Source organism: Pseudopipra pipra, chromosome 8 (genome assembly GCF_036250125.1).
Source record: "Pseudopipra pipra isolate bDixPip1 chromosome 8, bDixPip1.hap1, whole genome shotgun sequence".
NCBI classification, from domain to species: domain Eukaryota; kingdom Metazoa; phylum Chordata; class Aves; order Passeriformes; family Pipridae; genus Pseudopipra; species Pseudopipra pipra.
The window spans coordinates 34,764,148-34,780,834 of record NC_087556.1 but is presented as its reverse complement, the minus strand read 5'-3'; the positions used below and the strand labels follow the sequence as shown (position 1 = coordinate 34,780,834).

General features: G+C 42.5%; 1 protein-coding gene across 1 annotated transcript in view; it reads left to right on the top strand.

Annotated features, from left to right (window-relative positions):
* Positions 1–4,356: 4,356 nt before the first annotated feature.
* LOC135418473 (deleted in malignant brain tumors 1 protein-like) overlaps positions 4,357–16,687 on the top strand; it is a 28,473-nt gene continuing 16,142 nt past the window's right edge. The window contains exons 1-6 of the mRNA XM_064663860.1: positions 4,357–4,506; positions 4,715–4,923; positions 6,013–6,185; positions 6,587–6,975; positions 7,838–8,109; positions 15,552–15,863. Of these exons, the coding sequence (XP_064519930.1) occupies positions 4,484–4,506; positions 4,715–4,923; positions 6,013–6,185; positions 6,587–6,975; positions 7,838–8,109; positions 15,552–15,863 (1,378 nt within the window). The 5' untranslated portion in view covers positions 4,357–4,483. The remainder of the gene's footprint in view (positions 4,507–4,714; positions 4,924–6,012; positions 6,186–6,586; positions 6,976–7,837; positions 8,110–15,551; positions 15,864–16,687) is intronic.

The following is a 16,687-nucleotide window of genomic DNA, read 5'->3' as shown; positions in this document are numbered from 1 at the left end:
TGTAGAGCATTGCCAAGGCCCCCGCAAGAGAAGGTGGCTGTGTACTAGAGGGTCTTCTCAATTTTTCCATTTCTTCCCCTTTCCAAGGTGCCTCCTTGAGCCAGGTGAACATCAGGATTAGAGGGTTGCGTACAGATTTCCTACTCCATGGGGCAGGGAACCATCGGTGAAAATGCTTTCAGAATATGTTGATCATGTGGGAGATTTTCTTTTGTTTCGTCTCTGATTTTATGATATTTGGGCCAACACCTTTTGCTCAGACCCCCAGGGTCCCCATTGTCCCTGTGACTTGGGAGCACCAACATCCCCAGCACTGGCAGAAAACCTGGCCATGCTCCTTCATCCACCAGGGCCTCACTCGCTTCTTTCTCTTCTCTTCTACAGACACCACCACCACGACCACCACCATAGACACCACTACTCCAGGTGGGTCTGAATTTATCCTTGTTTTTCTGGCCACTTCTTTTCGAAACCTGGAAGTGCTGCAGAGGTTGGCCTTTGGTCTTCTGTGTGGGACAGCAGAGTCTGGGACAAGCACGGCCTAATGAAGCCGATGGTGGGTGTGGTGAAACTGTAGAGCATTGCCAAGGCCCCAGCAAGAGAAGGTGCCTGTGTGCTAGAAGGTCTTCCCAAGATTTCCATTTCTCCCTCTTTTCCAAGGTGCCTCCCTGAGCCTGGTGAACACCAGGGTGTGTAGGGGTGTGGAGAGATTTCCCACTCCATGGTCCACGGCACTGTCTGTGATGAAGATTTCAGTTTATGTTGATCATGTGGGAGATTTTCTTTTGTTTCGTCTCTGATTTTATGATATTTGGGCCAACACCTTTTGCTCAGACCCCCAGGGTCCCCATTGTCCCTGTGACTTGGGAGCACCAACATCCCCAGCACTGGCAGAAAACCTGGCCATGCTCCTTCATCCACCAGGGCCTCACTCGTTTCTTTCTCTTCTCTTCTACAGACACCACCACCACGACCACCACCATAGACACCACTACTCCAGGTGGGTCTGAATTTATCCTTGATTTTCTGGCCACTTCTTTTCGAAACCTGGAAGTGCTGCAGAGGTTGGCCTTTGGTCTTCTGTGTGGGAGAGGAAGAGTCTGGGAAAAGCACAGACTAATGAAGGTCATGGTGGGTGTGGTGGAACTTGTAGAGCATTGCCAAGGCCCCAGCAAGAGAAGGTGGCTGTGTGCTAGAGGGCCTTCCCAAGATTTCTGTTCCTCCCCCTTTTCCAAGGTGCCTCCTTGAGCCTGGTGAACATCAGGGTGCGTAGGGGTGTGGAGAGATTTCCCACTCCACGGTCCAGGGCACTGTCTGTGATGAAGATTTCAGTTTATGTTGATCATGTGGGAGATTTTCTTTTGTTTCGTCTTTGATTTTATGATATTTGGGCCAACACCTTTTGCTCAGACCCCCAGGGTCCCCATTGTCCCTGTGACATGGGAGCACCAACATCCCCAGCACTGGCAGGAAAACTGGCCATGCTCCTTCATCCACCAGAGCCTCATTTGCTTCTTTCTCTTCTCTTCTACAGATACCACAACCACGACCACCACCATAGGCACCACTACTCCAGGTGGGTCTGAATTTATCCTTGTTTTTCTGGCCACTTCTTTTTGAAACCTGGAAGTGCTGCAGAGGTTGGCCTTTGGTCTTCTGTGTGGGAGAGCAGAGTCTGGGACAAGCACGGCCTAATGAAGCCCATGGTGGGTGTGGTAGAACCTGTAGAGCATTGCCAAGGCCCCCGCAAGAGAAGGTGGCTGTGTGCTAGAGGGACTTCCCAAGTTTTCTGTTCCTCCCCCATTCCAAGATGTCTCCCTGAGCCTGGTGAACATCAGGATGAGAAGCTTGCATACAGAATTCCCACTCTGCGGGATGGGACACTGTCTGTGATGCCAATTTCAATTTATGTTGATCATGTGGGAGATTTTCTTTTGTTTCTTCTCTGATTTTATGGGATTAAGGCCAACACCTTTTGCTCAGACCCCCAGGGTCCCCATTGTCCCTGTGACATGGGGGCACCAACATCCCCAGCACTGGCAGAAAACCTGGCCATGCTCCTTCATCCACCAGGGCCTCACTTGCTTCTTTCTCTTCCTCTTCTACAGATACCACCACCACGACCACCACCACAGGCCCCACTACTCCAGGTGGGTCTGAATTTATCCTTGTTTTTCTGGCCACTTCTTTTCGAAACCTGGAAGTGCTGCAGAGGTTGGCCTTTGGTCTTCTGTGTGGGAGAGCAGAGCCTGGGACAAGCACGGCCTAATGAAGCCGATGGTGGGTGTGGCGAAACTGTAGAGCATTGCCAAGGCCCCAGCAAGAGAAGGTGCCTGTGTGCTAGAAGGTCTTCCCAAGATTTCCATTTCTCCCTCTTTTCCAAGGTGCCTCCCTGAGCCTGGTGAACATCAGGGTGTGTAGGGGTGTGGAGAGATTTCCAACTCCATGGTCCAGGGCACTGTCTGTGATGAAGATTTCAGTTTATGTTGATCATGTGGGAGATTTTCTTTTGTTTCTTCTCTGATTTTATGATATTTGGGCCAACACCTTTTGCTCAGACCCCCAGGGTCCCCATTGTCCCTGTGACATGGGAGCACCAACATCCCCAGCACTGGCAGAAAACCTGGCCATGCTCCTTCATCCACCAGGGCCTCACTTGCTTCTTTCTCTTCTCTTCTACAGATACCACCACCACGACCACCACCATAGGCACCACTACTCCAGGTGGGTCTGAATTTATCCTTGTTTTTCTGGCCACTTCTTTTCTGAACCTGGAAGTGCTGCAGAGGTTGGCCTTTGGTCTTCTGTGTGGGAGAGCAGAGTCTGGGACAAGCACGGCCTAATGAAGGTCATGGTGGGTGTGGTAGAACCTGTAGAGCATTGCCAAGGCCCCCGCAAGAGAAGGTGGCTGTGTGCTAGAGGGTCTTCCCAAGATTTCCATTTCTCCCTCTTTTCCAAGGTGCCTCCCTGAGCCTGGTGAACATCAGGGTGTGTAGGGGTGTGGAGAGATTTCCCACTCCATGGTCCAGGGCACTGTCTGTGATGAAGATTTCAGTTTATGTTGATCATGTGGGAGATTTTCTTTTGTTTCTTCTCTGATTTTATGATATTTGGGCCAACACCTTTTGCTCAGACCCCCAGGGTCCCCATTGTCCCTGTGACATGGGAGCACCAACATCCCCAGCACTGGCAGAAAACCTGGCCATGCTCCTTCATCCACCAGGGCCTCATTTGCTTCTTTCTCTTCTCTTCTACAGATACCACCACCACGACCACCACCATAGGCACCACTACTCCAGGTGGGTCTGAATTTATCCTTGTTTTTCTGGCCACTTCTTTTCTGAACCAGGAAGTGCTGCAGAGGTTGGCCTTTGGTCTTCTGTGTGGGAGAGCAGAGTCTGGGACAAGCACGGCCTAATGAAGGTCATGGTGGGTGTGGTAGAACCTGTAGAGCATTGCCAAGGCCCCAGCAAGAGAAGGTGGCTGTGTGCTAGAGGGCCTTCCCAAGTTTTCTGTTCCTCCCCCATTCCAAGATGTCTCCCTGAGCCTGGTGAACATCAGGATGAGAAGCTTGCATACAGAATTCCCACTCTGCGGGATGGGACACTTGTCTGTGATGCCAATTTCAATTTATGTTGATCATGTGGGAGATTTTCTTTTGTTTCTTCTCTGATTTTGTGGGATTAAGGCCAACACCTTTTGCTCAGACCCCCAGGGTCCCCATTGTCCCTGTGACATGGGAGCACCAACATCCCCAGCACTGGCAGGAAACCTGGCCATGCTCCTTCATCCACCAGGGCCTCACTTGCTTCTTTCTCTTCCTCTTCTACAGATACCACCACCACGACCACCACCACAGGCCCCACTACTCCAGGTGGGTCTGAATTTATCCTTGTTTTTCTGGCCACTTCTTTTCGAAACCTGGAAGTGCTGTAGAGGTTGGCCTTTGGTCTTCTGTGTGGGACAGTAGAGTCTGGGACAAGCACAGACTAATGAAGCCAGTGGTGGGTGTGGTGGAACCTGTAGAGCATTGCCAAGGCCCCCGCAAGAGAAGGTGGCTGTGTGCTAGAGGGTCTTCCCTTTTTTTCCTTCTCTGATTTCACAGTATTTGGACCATGAAATGACTTTCTCTGACACAGATATGGCTGAAGCCTGACTGGAAGGTTCACTCAGAATTCTTTGAAGAGATCATCACACCTGTAGTCTAACTAAGAAGAGAACAGCCATTCAGTTTCCTTTGAGATTTAACCTCCTTTTGCTTTGGCTTTGTTATATACAATATTCATTATTTTATTATAATTAAGTCTAAGTGAATCCTATCTAAATCTTCTTTTCTTTTTTTTTTTTTTTTCCAGACAGAAGATTTTTTTGTGGTAGCCTACTTTTTACTCCCTCCGGGACATTTGAGAGTCCTTATCCTTTGAATTATCCAGAGAGAGCAGATTGTTTGTGGGAAATACAAGCAGCAAATAATTTTCGCATTATGCTGACATTCGAAAGTGTTCAGTAAGTAAACCACTTTTTTCTGGGCAATAAATAGATTCCAAATCTCAACTGCATCCACAGTTCCTGGGCACATTTCCCATCCTCTAAGTGAATGATAAATATACATGGGAATTATGTGAATGCAGAATCTTATTTTATTGTTTGTTCAGCATTGAAAAACCAAAGTTTACCAAATGCATTTCATTATATGTTCAAATTTCTTCTTCAGGTTGCTGGGTGGATGCCTGTATGACTATATTGAGATCTATGATGGGCCACCCAATACTTCACCTCTACTTGGAAGAATTTGTTCTACTTCTAAACTCACATACAGGTCATCCTCGAACTTCATGACTGTCAAGTTTTATGGTGACTCCAAATATTCCAATGGAAGGTTTCGGGCTCAGTATCAGTCCTTTCCAGCAGACCAGAATACCAGTAAGTTTCCATTCTATTTATAATTCCATTCTGTTTGTGATGTTTTCTTTTCTCACAAGCTTTTATAGACTGATTTTATTTGCCATATAAATATGGGTTACTTTGGCTGAAGAAATCCCACATAATTGACATTCCAACTTGAATTTTGCAACTAATTATTGACCGGTCACTTTCAGACAATAATTATTTTTTCTTCTTAAAAAATCTTCAGGTATCAATTTAATTGCCTCTAGATGTTTTCTATGATGTTTTCTAAATTCATATTTCTTTGTATCACATCATAATTCATATATATTTTTGTACCTTTCTGGGCAAATTTTCACAGAATCATAGAAATATTGGCTAGAAAAGACTTTTGGAGGTTTCCTTGTTCAACTATTCAAAGCAGAGCTCTTGCCAACACCTGGTCAGGTCCATTATGAACTTGTCTAGCTGTGTCTCTAGAAATATTCAAAGGATGAAATACTCAAAGCTACTTCTCTGGGTGACCTGTTCCAGCACTGTCCTGCAGTCCCAATGCTAAGGTGTATCTCAAGCACACTCACAACCTCTCCAGCACAAACGTTTGGCTCTCTTGTCTTTTTAACTGCTTTTCAAGAGGCTGTGTGTTGCCAGTAGGTCCTTGTTATCAGGCATCTCACTCCACCAAAGGCCAAACTCTCTGTGGAACCATTGCTTTTCATGTCATGGACTCAGTGAAGCATCATGGAGACAGTATCAGGATCCCCTCCCAGCCAAGCTGTGTTTCTGTAAACCGGTCTGAAACTTCAGCTCTACGCCTTCCACAATATTTTTCGGATTCTTATTCAGGAAAAGCTCCCACTTCTTATCATTTTTGTGTGAGTGCTGATATAGGCTCAAGGTCTCAGCAAAAAACTATTGTAAGCTACGTGGTTTTGCCAGGGGAGTAACTGAAGGTCAGCTGAAGTATGTCAGAGACTATTGCTTCCTCATATCTAAGTCTAAAGTGTAAAAGTAAGCAGTTTGGCTTATCTCTAAATGATAGCAGGGACTGTATTTGTTGAAGTTGCAATGTGCAAGCATTATCAAGTGCCTGGAACCACTAATAGTTCATATTTTCTTCCCTAGCCCTTGCATGCTACCCAACCTCCATGCGTGCAGTTGTGGACAGACGCTATCTCCAGTCACAGGGCTACTCAGTGAGGAGCATCAGCTTGCCTGACCCCAACTGTAGACCAACAATCACATCAACGATGGTTATATTCAACATTCAATACAATGGCTGTGGCACGCAGAGACAGGTTGGTGTCAACACGTTTGGGAGAGCTCTGGGCATGGAAATTTAATAGACATTTAGAAAATTGTCTTGAGTTGCAAAGGGTGTAGTAGACCACAGGTATTTAAAACACAGAAAATAATCACATGTTTCTGGAGGCTAAAGTTTGTTAAATATTCCTATTTATCCTTTCCAGGGTTTAGGAAATCCCTGTGTCTATTTCAGAGTGATGTTTTAGAGAACAGGAGTAGAGGGGAGAGTTAAGTGAGCAACCCCATGCAGATGCTTAGGTATTTTTGAGTATGACATGTTCTTTCTGACTAATACTAAGACCTGGCACATACAGAAGTTTATAGCACACACATGGTATACACAGTGAACACAACCACACGTGGTAATTTTGTACTCATTTAATGTGTCAAATAGGCTGACAGCGAAACCATCACCTACTCCAACGTGATAAAAGCGTCTGCTCCTGGTTACACCATCAAAAGGCAGAAGGACCTTCACCTCCATGTCAGCTGCAAAATGATCCAGAACACCTGGGTGCAAGTAGTGTACACAGCCAATGACATCACTGATGTCAGTGAAACCCAGTATGGCAGATACGACGTGGACCTGGCATTCTACAATTCCTCATCTTTCCTGTGGCCGGTGCAGAACTTCCCATACTACGTTGACCCGAATCAGAATTTGTTCCTCCAAGCATCTCTTCACAGCTCTGACCAAAATCTGATAGTGTTTGTGGACACCTGTGTGGCATCACCGGATCCCAGTGATTTTAGAACGACGACCTATGAATTGATCAAAAGGGGGTAAGAACTTTCTAAGGAATTACTTTGAAAGTATATGGATACTTCTGAAAGGGCTTAATTTGTGAAAGAGGTGATTTAGGGCCTGTGTACATTGGCTGCAATTCTCAGTACAAATACACTTCTAACAACAACCTTTTGGCAAAGCCTGAATAAAATATAGTATGACAAAGAAATGCCATTCAGAATTTGCAGTCAAGCATTGAGATTTCACTCGAGGATCTGCACTGAGATTTCTTCTCAAGTGCAGAAATTGAGGTCTGATTTTGCTTCTGAAATAAATGTATGAAACGTAGGGATGTCAATAGCTCTACACTTTCATATATCACAGTTAGAATTTTACAGCATCTTAGCTAGAATAGAAAACTGTCTACTCAAAAAGCAAAGAAGTCCCTTAGCCTTTTCTTGTTATTCTAGAGACCCAGAACATTTTGCTTAATTTTATACCAAGGTATATTGAGGCACTAAAGAACATGTTTATTAAAAAAAAAAAAGTGTATTAGAATTAGTTTTGTGCTTCCAGAGTAGAAAAGGACACCTTCTCTTTCTTCAGCAACCTTCAGGGGCCTCTTTGCACACAGGCAAATGCAAAACAGGTTCTCAGCTGAAACACAGAAACCAGTAGAACCACTAGTCATTTTTCAGCTCTCCATGCTTACACAAACTTTGTTGAGCTACGAAATTTCTGTGCTGCGTGCATTTAATAATCCCCCCTCTTGCTAAAAGCACGCGCTTTTCTTAATCCTTCCGATTTCTGATTTTATATTTAACTCTGAAACTTATTGCACAGAGGTAATGCAATAGTGCTGCTATTCAAGAGAAGCTATTTGTCAATGGCTAATCTGCTGGTTTTATGTCTCCCCAGGTGTGTTAGGGACCCTACCTACTCCTTGCACTCCTCACCGCGCAGCAGTGTCGCTCGGTTTTCGTTCAACGCTTTCTCCTTTGCTGAGCAATACCCGTCGGTTTACCTGCAGTGCGAGCTGGTGGTGTGCAGGCAGAGAGACTACTCCTCCCGCTGCTATCAGGGCTGTGTGAGTAGGCTCAAGAGGAATTCAGGTTCTTCCCAGGGACGAGTGAATGTTGTTGTTGGACCTGTGCAGCTTCGGGAAGCTCACGCTGAGAACAGGAACACTGGTAAGTTTAAATACCTTAAATAACGTAAGACTCTGTGTGTTACTGTGTGTTTGCATTGCAGTTCAGACATGAAACCCATTTATTTGCCATTCTGCTATGATTCTTATGGGGATTATTATATTTTTTTAATATAATATTTATATTAGTTTTACAAGCTGTTTCCTTTCTGTCATGGTTTAGATCCATTCTTTGTTCTGCACAGTGGCAATTGATTCAGTTCTGCAGAAAGAGGGATGAGCTATAACTCATCTCCCTGCTGGATTTATATTAATATTCTTAAGCTGGCTGTGCCTGATTGGCATGTCTCTCATTCATTAATAATCAATCTCTAAGTCCCCTTTGACATGTTGCTTCCCAATGCCTTGTATCCATTGTTCCCACTGTCAGAAAATGGCATCTTGTGGTCTTCGAGTGTAATAATTACAGACTCTCAGTTGCTCTTTAATTTCTTGCCATAACCTTTTTGAGGGGCCACAGAATCATTTGCAGTAAAACAACTTGGTTTCTGATCTAACCCAGATTATAGCATTGTACTTCAAGTTCTCTTTGCCTAATTACCTCTGAGATTAACCAGGTCAGGAAAACAAATGTAAGCCTTTCTCTTTCTCTTTCGTGCACAGAGCTCGACTCTGACATGCAGGCAAGAGGGGAGTCTCTGAGCTCAGAGCCTGCTGGCAGCTCCCACGTCCCCCTGGTTGTCACCGCCGTGGTGCTGGGAGCTGCTGCTCTTCTCACCGTGGGAGGATTTCTTTTGAAGCGTGAACTGCAGAAACCCATCCCCTACCAGATAATGTGAGAGGCAACCCAGGCTTGCAGGTGGAAGGATATTTTCACCAGCCATCTGCTTCATTGTTTGGTTTTGCAATCAGCGTGAAGGGTAACTCTTACTTTACTATTCCACTATCTTCTTGTCAGAAGAACGTCTTGTATCAAGATTACACCTGATGTTACCATGAACTGAACTTTTAAAGCAGTCTGATTTTAAAACCTAGTCCAAACATACTTAAGGTGATTCTTCCACCCTAGCATTCAAATAAGCACCTTCAATGCTGGACATTTCAGGCATCTCAGTTGAACTCTTGGTTGAGTATCTGTCTGATTTAGGTGACTTGAGAAAGAACTTTGGCCATTGCTGATATGCAGATAAAACACCTGTGTAACACCATGAGATACTCCATGTAGTCCAACAAAAATGTTACTTTGCAGTAAAAAAAATCTCAATAATGAGCCATAAGCAAAAATGCACATAAGGAAGTATTCCTGTACAGTGATCCTTACTTTGGGGGAGTATGGATCTTCCCAAGTACGTGTTTCTCTGAGTAGATGTAGGCCATTTATAAGATTTTATGTGGAGAATGCATATGATCAAATCTGTTAGATAAATGTGTAATAAAAGCATGAAAGAAAGTGGGGGGTTTTTTGAGTAATACTCTTTTTTGTGTACTTGCAAACAAAGCACTTCTGTGCATGAACTCGCAGCTAACACATTATCAGACTGGAAAATGTGGCTTCTGACAAAGTGACTTTTCTAAGCAAGAATTGCTGCTCTTGCTCTCACACATTTCTACACCTGTGAAGTGGGGGAGGGAGAGAATGTACGTAAATTACCATAAGGAAGTGTGTCCTGTCTCTTATTCCCACGCGAAAACAAAATAAAAACAATAAAAAAAGGAAGAATTTCATCAGAAGAAACTACTTAGTACAGGTGTAAAGGTCATTGGTGTTGATTGAGAAATGCCCTTCTTCAGGCTTTCCTGTTTTCCAGCCAGCTATGAAAGAGGTAAGTTCATTTGGAACAGCGTAATGTACTAAGTGTGAGGTGAGCCAGAGTCAAAGTAGTGACGTGTAAGGAAGGTGTGCTGTACTCCAGGGTGACATCCTGACCTGACAAGGAGGATGTGGGCAGCTCTGACAGGAATCATCATTCCAACCTGTACCATTTCTTCCTTCAAGCTGCCTTCTCCTCATGATTCCGGGCAGGCCTCTCATCACCGCTCCGTGTTGTGGAGATGGGATCATACACCTAGGGACTGGCACTGCACACAGAGAGTGTGAGTTTTGTTTTCCACACATGAGCAACAAAGATTGAGGGTCCTCACCTTCCCTTTGCCTACAGGCACCTCTGAAGGGCAGAACAGGTGGGTGACCTGCCTTTCATCTAGTCCTGTTGTGCGGACCAGAGATTGTCCAGACTCAGGGGAGTCCAGTGATCTGCTCAGCACAGCAAGGGCTGCTTTTGATGACAAGGAAAGGGTCATGCTCTAAAGTACATGGGCCTGGTGAATGATGTCTCTGCCACAGACCTTCCTTCCCACCTCCTGTCCTCCCCCATTAGGGAAATCTACCAATAAATCCAGTGGTGGACAGTTCTGATCCACTCGCATCCTCACCACCGGCCAAATGCAGATCAGTTTGCAATGACACACTTCACATGACACAGGCAACAGAGCCCAAGAGGCCATCAAGTAACCCAATAAATTAGACTAAACTGCCTAACTGCATCATAATACCTTTCCTTTTTTTCAGAAGTCTGTGGCTACCCTTTTTTCAGTGCAGATGCTTTCTTGTAGACACATGCAAAAGAGGATTAATCTTGTTTGTTCTTTCAGTGGTTTTCATTTTGATCTCACCAAAACCAGTATGTCTGCAAAGTGTCCTCACTTTCAGTCAGCAGAAGAGAAAGTGTTTTCAAAGCTTCTTTCACAGAGTGATGTGCTGGGAAATACCTCAAGCTGCCAGAAGACCTTAAGAACAAAAGTCTGTTAGTCTCTTACTAGTAAGAGACTAATCTAACCAATGGGAAGGATGAAAACATGAGCTGTAGAGTATTTGTATTAATTAATTAATTAAGATTAATTGGAACATACTATTTACCTATTTCTACATGCAGAGATTGTCTGATAATCAAGATGTCTAGAAATATCTAGATTTTTGAAATTAAGAATTCATTAGTGAAGAGTGTAGTGAAGAATTAATCAATTTTGTTCTTTTACCTGGGCAGCTTGAGATGTTTTTTTACACTTGAACCACCTGGGAATCCCTTTTGTGCTCCCCTTCCTCCTCACCCTTTTCAGTCATTGCAGGAGTTTGGAGAAGGATTGCAATCCATCACTTACTGTTGCTTCACTGATTGCAGTGTTTGATTGGCCAGTCAAATACACTGGATTTTTTCTGCTTCTTGTCAAGGTGTCAAAACCAGAAGAATATGAATAGTGAATACCAGGTGTTGTGTACATATCCTCATTCATGGGCAAATGTGGTTGTTTGGATAAAGAAGAAACATATTTACCCTTCTCAATGTTCACTCTCAAGCCTTCCAACGTTATCTTTGGCCTCTTGTATTTTACACTTCCTTCTTCCATTCCAATAATGTTGGCCTTTGTGGAAAGGCCTTCTAGGTCATTCTCTTTCTCCTTTGGCCTTTGGTTTTCATCCTTGATGACTGTCCCTGGAAGCAATAAATTTGTATATGGCAGCAATTTTAACTTGGGATGATTCCATCCAAGAAATGCTGGCTGTAGAGGTAGGAACGAGATGGAAAACAACATTCTGGCTCTTCAGGGTAGGGATGCTCATCCCCTTTTTCTTCTTAAATTGTTAAAACACAGAAAGACAGGAAAGTAACCACTCTGACAAGAGAGTGGTGAACGAGAATTAAGAATTATTTCATGTTGTGGAAAAGCTTTGAATTCATTCTTTGAAGAATGACACAGCTGTAACTGTCACTACGCAAAATTAAACCAGGAATATATTAAGAAATTTTCTTAATAGAAAATCTGAACATTTTCCCCCTCATTTGTTGGTTCAAAGCATCAAAGGAAGTTTTAGAATAAAATTAAGTTGCAAGCTATGTAATTTTCTTAACTCTGTGCAAAATCTACTCATTTTTCTACAGTGTTTGCACAAAAGGTTATCAGCTGCCCCCGATCCTCTGACACTTTTTTCTGATCTAACAGCCTCTCAGTGAATTTTGACTTGAGTTTTGACTTGAAATTAAATGTGCCAAAAAAGAATGGGTTAATTGCGGGGGTGGAGGTTTTGACTTCAATTGCAAGATTCTTCAGAAACTCCCCAGTCACACTTCAACAGGGCCAGCAGGTCTAATCTTATTTTATTTAAAGTATGCTGAAGCTTTAGGACATTCTTGGTTCCCCAGGAAGACTTGCCATACTGGTTGGTAAGTCTCTTTTACTGCTTTGCTGGAAGAAGCCCATTTAAGTTTCAAGATTCTGCTACCATCCTGATAACCTGTCAAGGAATCTCACCATGAAAGAAAAATACTGAGAGTCATCAACTGGAATTGAAAGGTGTCTTTGGATAGGAGCTCATTCTTGTTTTTGTACAATGAGATGATTGTGAAACCTATGGTAGCATAAATATTTCCTTCCAGGCAATGGAAAATGTTACTCTTGAGATGTTATCTTTTTGCAAAACCCAGGAAGTTACAAAATATTAAATAACAAATCAAACATATGTTTGTTTCAGATCAGAGGACTGTGGTTGTTTTATTGTTCTCCTGTAGAGAAAGAAACCTGTAGAGCCACTCCCCTTCAGAAATAGAGACTATATATTCTGAGGTCCTTTCTATCAATAGTACTTGGTAAGATGGGTACCACTATGATTTGGACATGGCTACTCCTGTTGGGTCCAGCAGTTCTGGAGGCCAAAACAGGTAAAAACCACTTAGACTTGTTCCAGGGTGCATAAAATTTTAATGCTTGGAGCTTCTCTGTTGATTCCGCGAACAGAATTTAGATTTATGTTTGTATCAGTTTGGGAAAAAGGCTAAAGCAGGAATTAAAGGAAAGAGATAGCACAGTTTTGTTCTACTAAAATGATGAACTAATCACCAGAGTGAATGGTAAGAACGTTTTGAACCGTTTAGTGGAGTTCATTTTGCTGTCACAGGGTCGTACTCGTCTTAGTGCTTTGCATCATTTCGGGAATTGTGTCTGTGAGTATGTTATGAACGAGTCATTCCTCCAGTTCCAGAAATTTGATCTAAGAATAATGAAAATGATTATTTATTTATTTATTTATTTATTTATTTATTTATTTTCAGTGTATATTTATTTCATAGTATATGCATGCATACGTATGCTATATATTTAATATTCCCTGTATTATTTGGTTCTTCTTGGTCTTACGTACAATTTAATGAAATATAACAAGAAGTAAAGTTTTCTTACTCTAGCACCGTGGGTGAATGATGGACATCTAAAAATAATGATAGTGAGGAAATGCTTTCAGTTGAACTTTTTTATGGTCATTGAATTCTTCCTTACATGATTAGTTTCTATCTCCTAAGTGACCTGGATGACTTTTTCGAGCTAAATAGTTCTGTGTATATCTTAGAATAATTGCTGATGATTTTTCTAACCAGCCATTTAAACATTGTGATGAGAATTTTTGTTGCCATCGTCCACCTCATCCAATTTTCTCCATCTGTCCTCTGCTTGCCTGCTGATGAGCCATCTCCCTTTGGCTGCTCTTCTTCTTCTCTCTGCCCTCTGCCTCTGTCTCCTGGAGCAGAGTATTTGCTGTATAATCACAGGCTTTTGTCTTTTTGATACCTTTGAAGTGTGAGGCAGGACTCAATCCATCTCACTGCATCCCCAGCTGATGGCTGTGCTCTCACAGTGATGACAGACCTTGAATGAAAGCAAATTAACCTGGTTTAGATCAGCTTTAATTTCCTAATCCCGCGCAGACTTTTTGCCAGGTTTGCTGTGTCACCTCTCAGAACTCCTGTGAGAGGGGTTCAAAAATGTGCAAGTTCAAGTAGATATTTGAAGAAACAAGTCAGATATAAGTCAAGGGGCACTTTTGTAGCTTCTCCCTTTGAAATACATACAAATCAGGACAAATTTAATTTGGCCACTGTCTTGACTGTACTTCTAGTCCAAGAACAAAGAATCAGACGCAGTGAAGAAATCATGGAGCTGTTAACTCCTGAGATTTGATTTGCTTTGGATGACTTAGTGTTTAATAACAAGGCAAATATGCACTTGGCAGAAAAGCAAAGGATAACAAGTGCAGTGTGCATGTTTTGAATTCCAAAGAGTAAATCCTGCAAATCTTAAGTTACTGCATTTGTTTGCTCACTTACACTTGGTGGTAAAGACTTTAATAAATGTCTTCACCAAAAATGATTCTCTGAAATCAGGATTTTCATGCTGCTCACAGCAAAACGTCTAAACAAGCCAAATCAAAGTGAAAAACAGATGTGTTTTACCTGAATGAGTGCAGTAATCAGATGTATATATGATAGGTTATTTTTTTATTTCAGAAATCTAATTAGACTTCAGTTGTATATAAGAAATAAAGCCACTGAATTCCTATTGAAATCTTTATCATCCTGTTGAGACTATTGTCCGTTCTGTAGAACATTTTGTGGAATTCTCCTCCCAGTAAAATTACTCTTAAAAACAATAGGATTTGGATTTGATGTGTGGACTCTATGTCCTTAAAATTCTTCTGAGAGTTCTAGAGGAAGAAGAGAAATTTCGGTTAAATTATTTAAACCATGGAGAGAAATACAGAATGAATACTGTCTTCTCTAGAATTCTATGGTTTTTCTGAAGGATTCATTGGGCCTAATTTGGACATCATCTTAAGCAAAGTAGTGCCCTGATTCTCATCTTTCAGCAGCGCACAATATCCCATGAATTGTAAGCTATCTGCCTGGCAGCTTTTATATGGCAGCACTATAGCAGCTCCAAGAACATAAGTTTAGGGAAAAGACACAGTCTTGGCTGTCCAAGATGAATCTTGCTGTGTCACTCAAGTCTTGTTGATCTGCTTGAGCCACTGCTCTGATTTCCCTTCTGCACTCAGATCAACAGAGGCTTTGTATGTCACACTGAAGAGCTGCACACACATGCTGCTGGTAAGATCCAGGTTGAGGGCAGGAAAGCCAGGCTCTGCATCCCAAATTCCAGCAGGATTCAATGCAAATTGTGATGTCTCTTTGTTCTTTAGCATAAAACATTTTGACAGCAGTGAGTAAAAGTAATACATAAATATGAAATGTGTTCTTAAAACATGATATTTTCTTCCTGTTTACAAAAAGAACAAAATTTAGTGCTATTTTCTTAATACGGTTTTACTTAGCTTTCATCAAGAGACTGAAATTAAGTTTCTCTCTTTTTCTTTCCTATTATAATTTGCTTATTAGTAAGGAATTTCCTTTCTAGCTTAAATAGTTTTTGCTTAGCCTGCTTTCTGTCTTTACTGTAGCAATCTTGCATAAAATATACACAGCTGATTTTGAGATCTGGAAGAGAGGAAGGAAAAAAAGGTGTGAATAAACCCCTGCCCTTATGAGCACTTAATATTGGGCTAGGCAAGCACCTTCTAGGGCAAGAGGACAGAATACTCCTTACAGTCACTTCCATCTTATTTGTCTGACTGTCTTGTGCTCGATTCCCTCTCTCCCAAAGCTCCCTCTATCCAGCTGGTGAACGGAAAGCACCGATGTGAAGGTCGCGTTGAGATCCACTACAGAGGACAGTCGGGGACAGTTTGTGATGATTATTGGGACCTTGCCAATGCCCAGGTTGTGTGCAGGCAGCTGGGATGTGGCCGGGCCATTGCAGCTTTGGGAAGTGCATACTTTGGGCAAGGCTCCGGCAGCATCCTGCTGGACAACGTGAGGTGCAATGGGAATGAGATGTCCCTGTGGCGTTGCAATCACTCGGGATGGAGGATACACAACTGTGCCCACTACGAAGATGCTGGTGTTGTCTGTTCAGGTGCTGTCACATTTTTCTTTTCTAAACAATTTTGCCATAAATTGCACTCCATCTGCATGTGTCAGCATGGGGGTATGCAGACATTCTCCTACTAGATAACGTTTCATTCATTCAAGACTAAAAGCTATACTAGATATAGGTCTAACATTTTTTTCTACTTTATTATGAAGAATTTTCTATCTGTGGAAGGGCACACTCCCTCTGAAAAGGCCTATTCACAGTAAGCACAGTCTGATCTTCCAGCAACCCGGTCTTTTCACCCTGCTGACCCTGCAGAGCCAGCATGGACTCAGGTTTTCTCACCAGGGTGACATACAAACTGTGCTTACTCATCCACACAAAGCAATTTAAAGCCCCAAGGATCAGATATATATTGCAATATGCAGAATATTAATTCCATCTAATCATCCGGCAGAGGCAATAAGGAAACAAGTAGAAATTAAAGTCAAAGTTATATCTGGTATCAGTTTATCAGGGAGGAATGGGGTTAGGTGAACTCTTAATGGATTCTTTCTGGGCAATAGTAATTTTACAGTCACAACCCAAATTGTCATTGCTGACAATTCACTTTGCATTGTTTCCATATTTTTCAAGTTTTTTTTCAAGCTTAGGTCCATTAATACCTGTTCCCTTTATAAATATCCATCCATTTTGAATAGTCTGTCACCCTGTTGTTTTGTCATTCTACTTGCCCATTATTTTTTAAGATAATGTAGATAATCTGTATCTTATTTTCTTGAGATGATCGTGAACTGAGACATGGCTGATGGCAACAGTTTGCTCATAAAACAGTTTGCTCATAAAACAGTTTGTTTTATGTATAT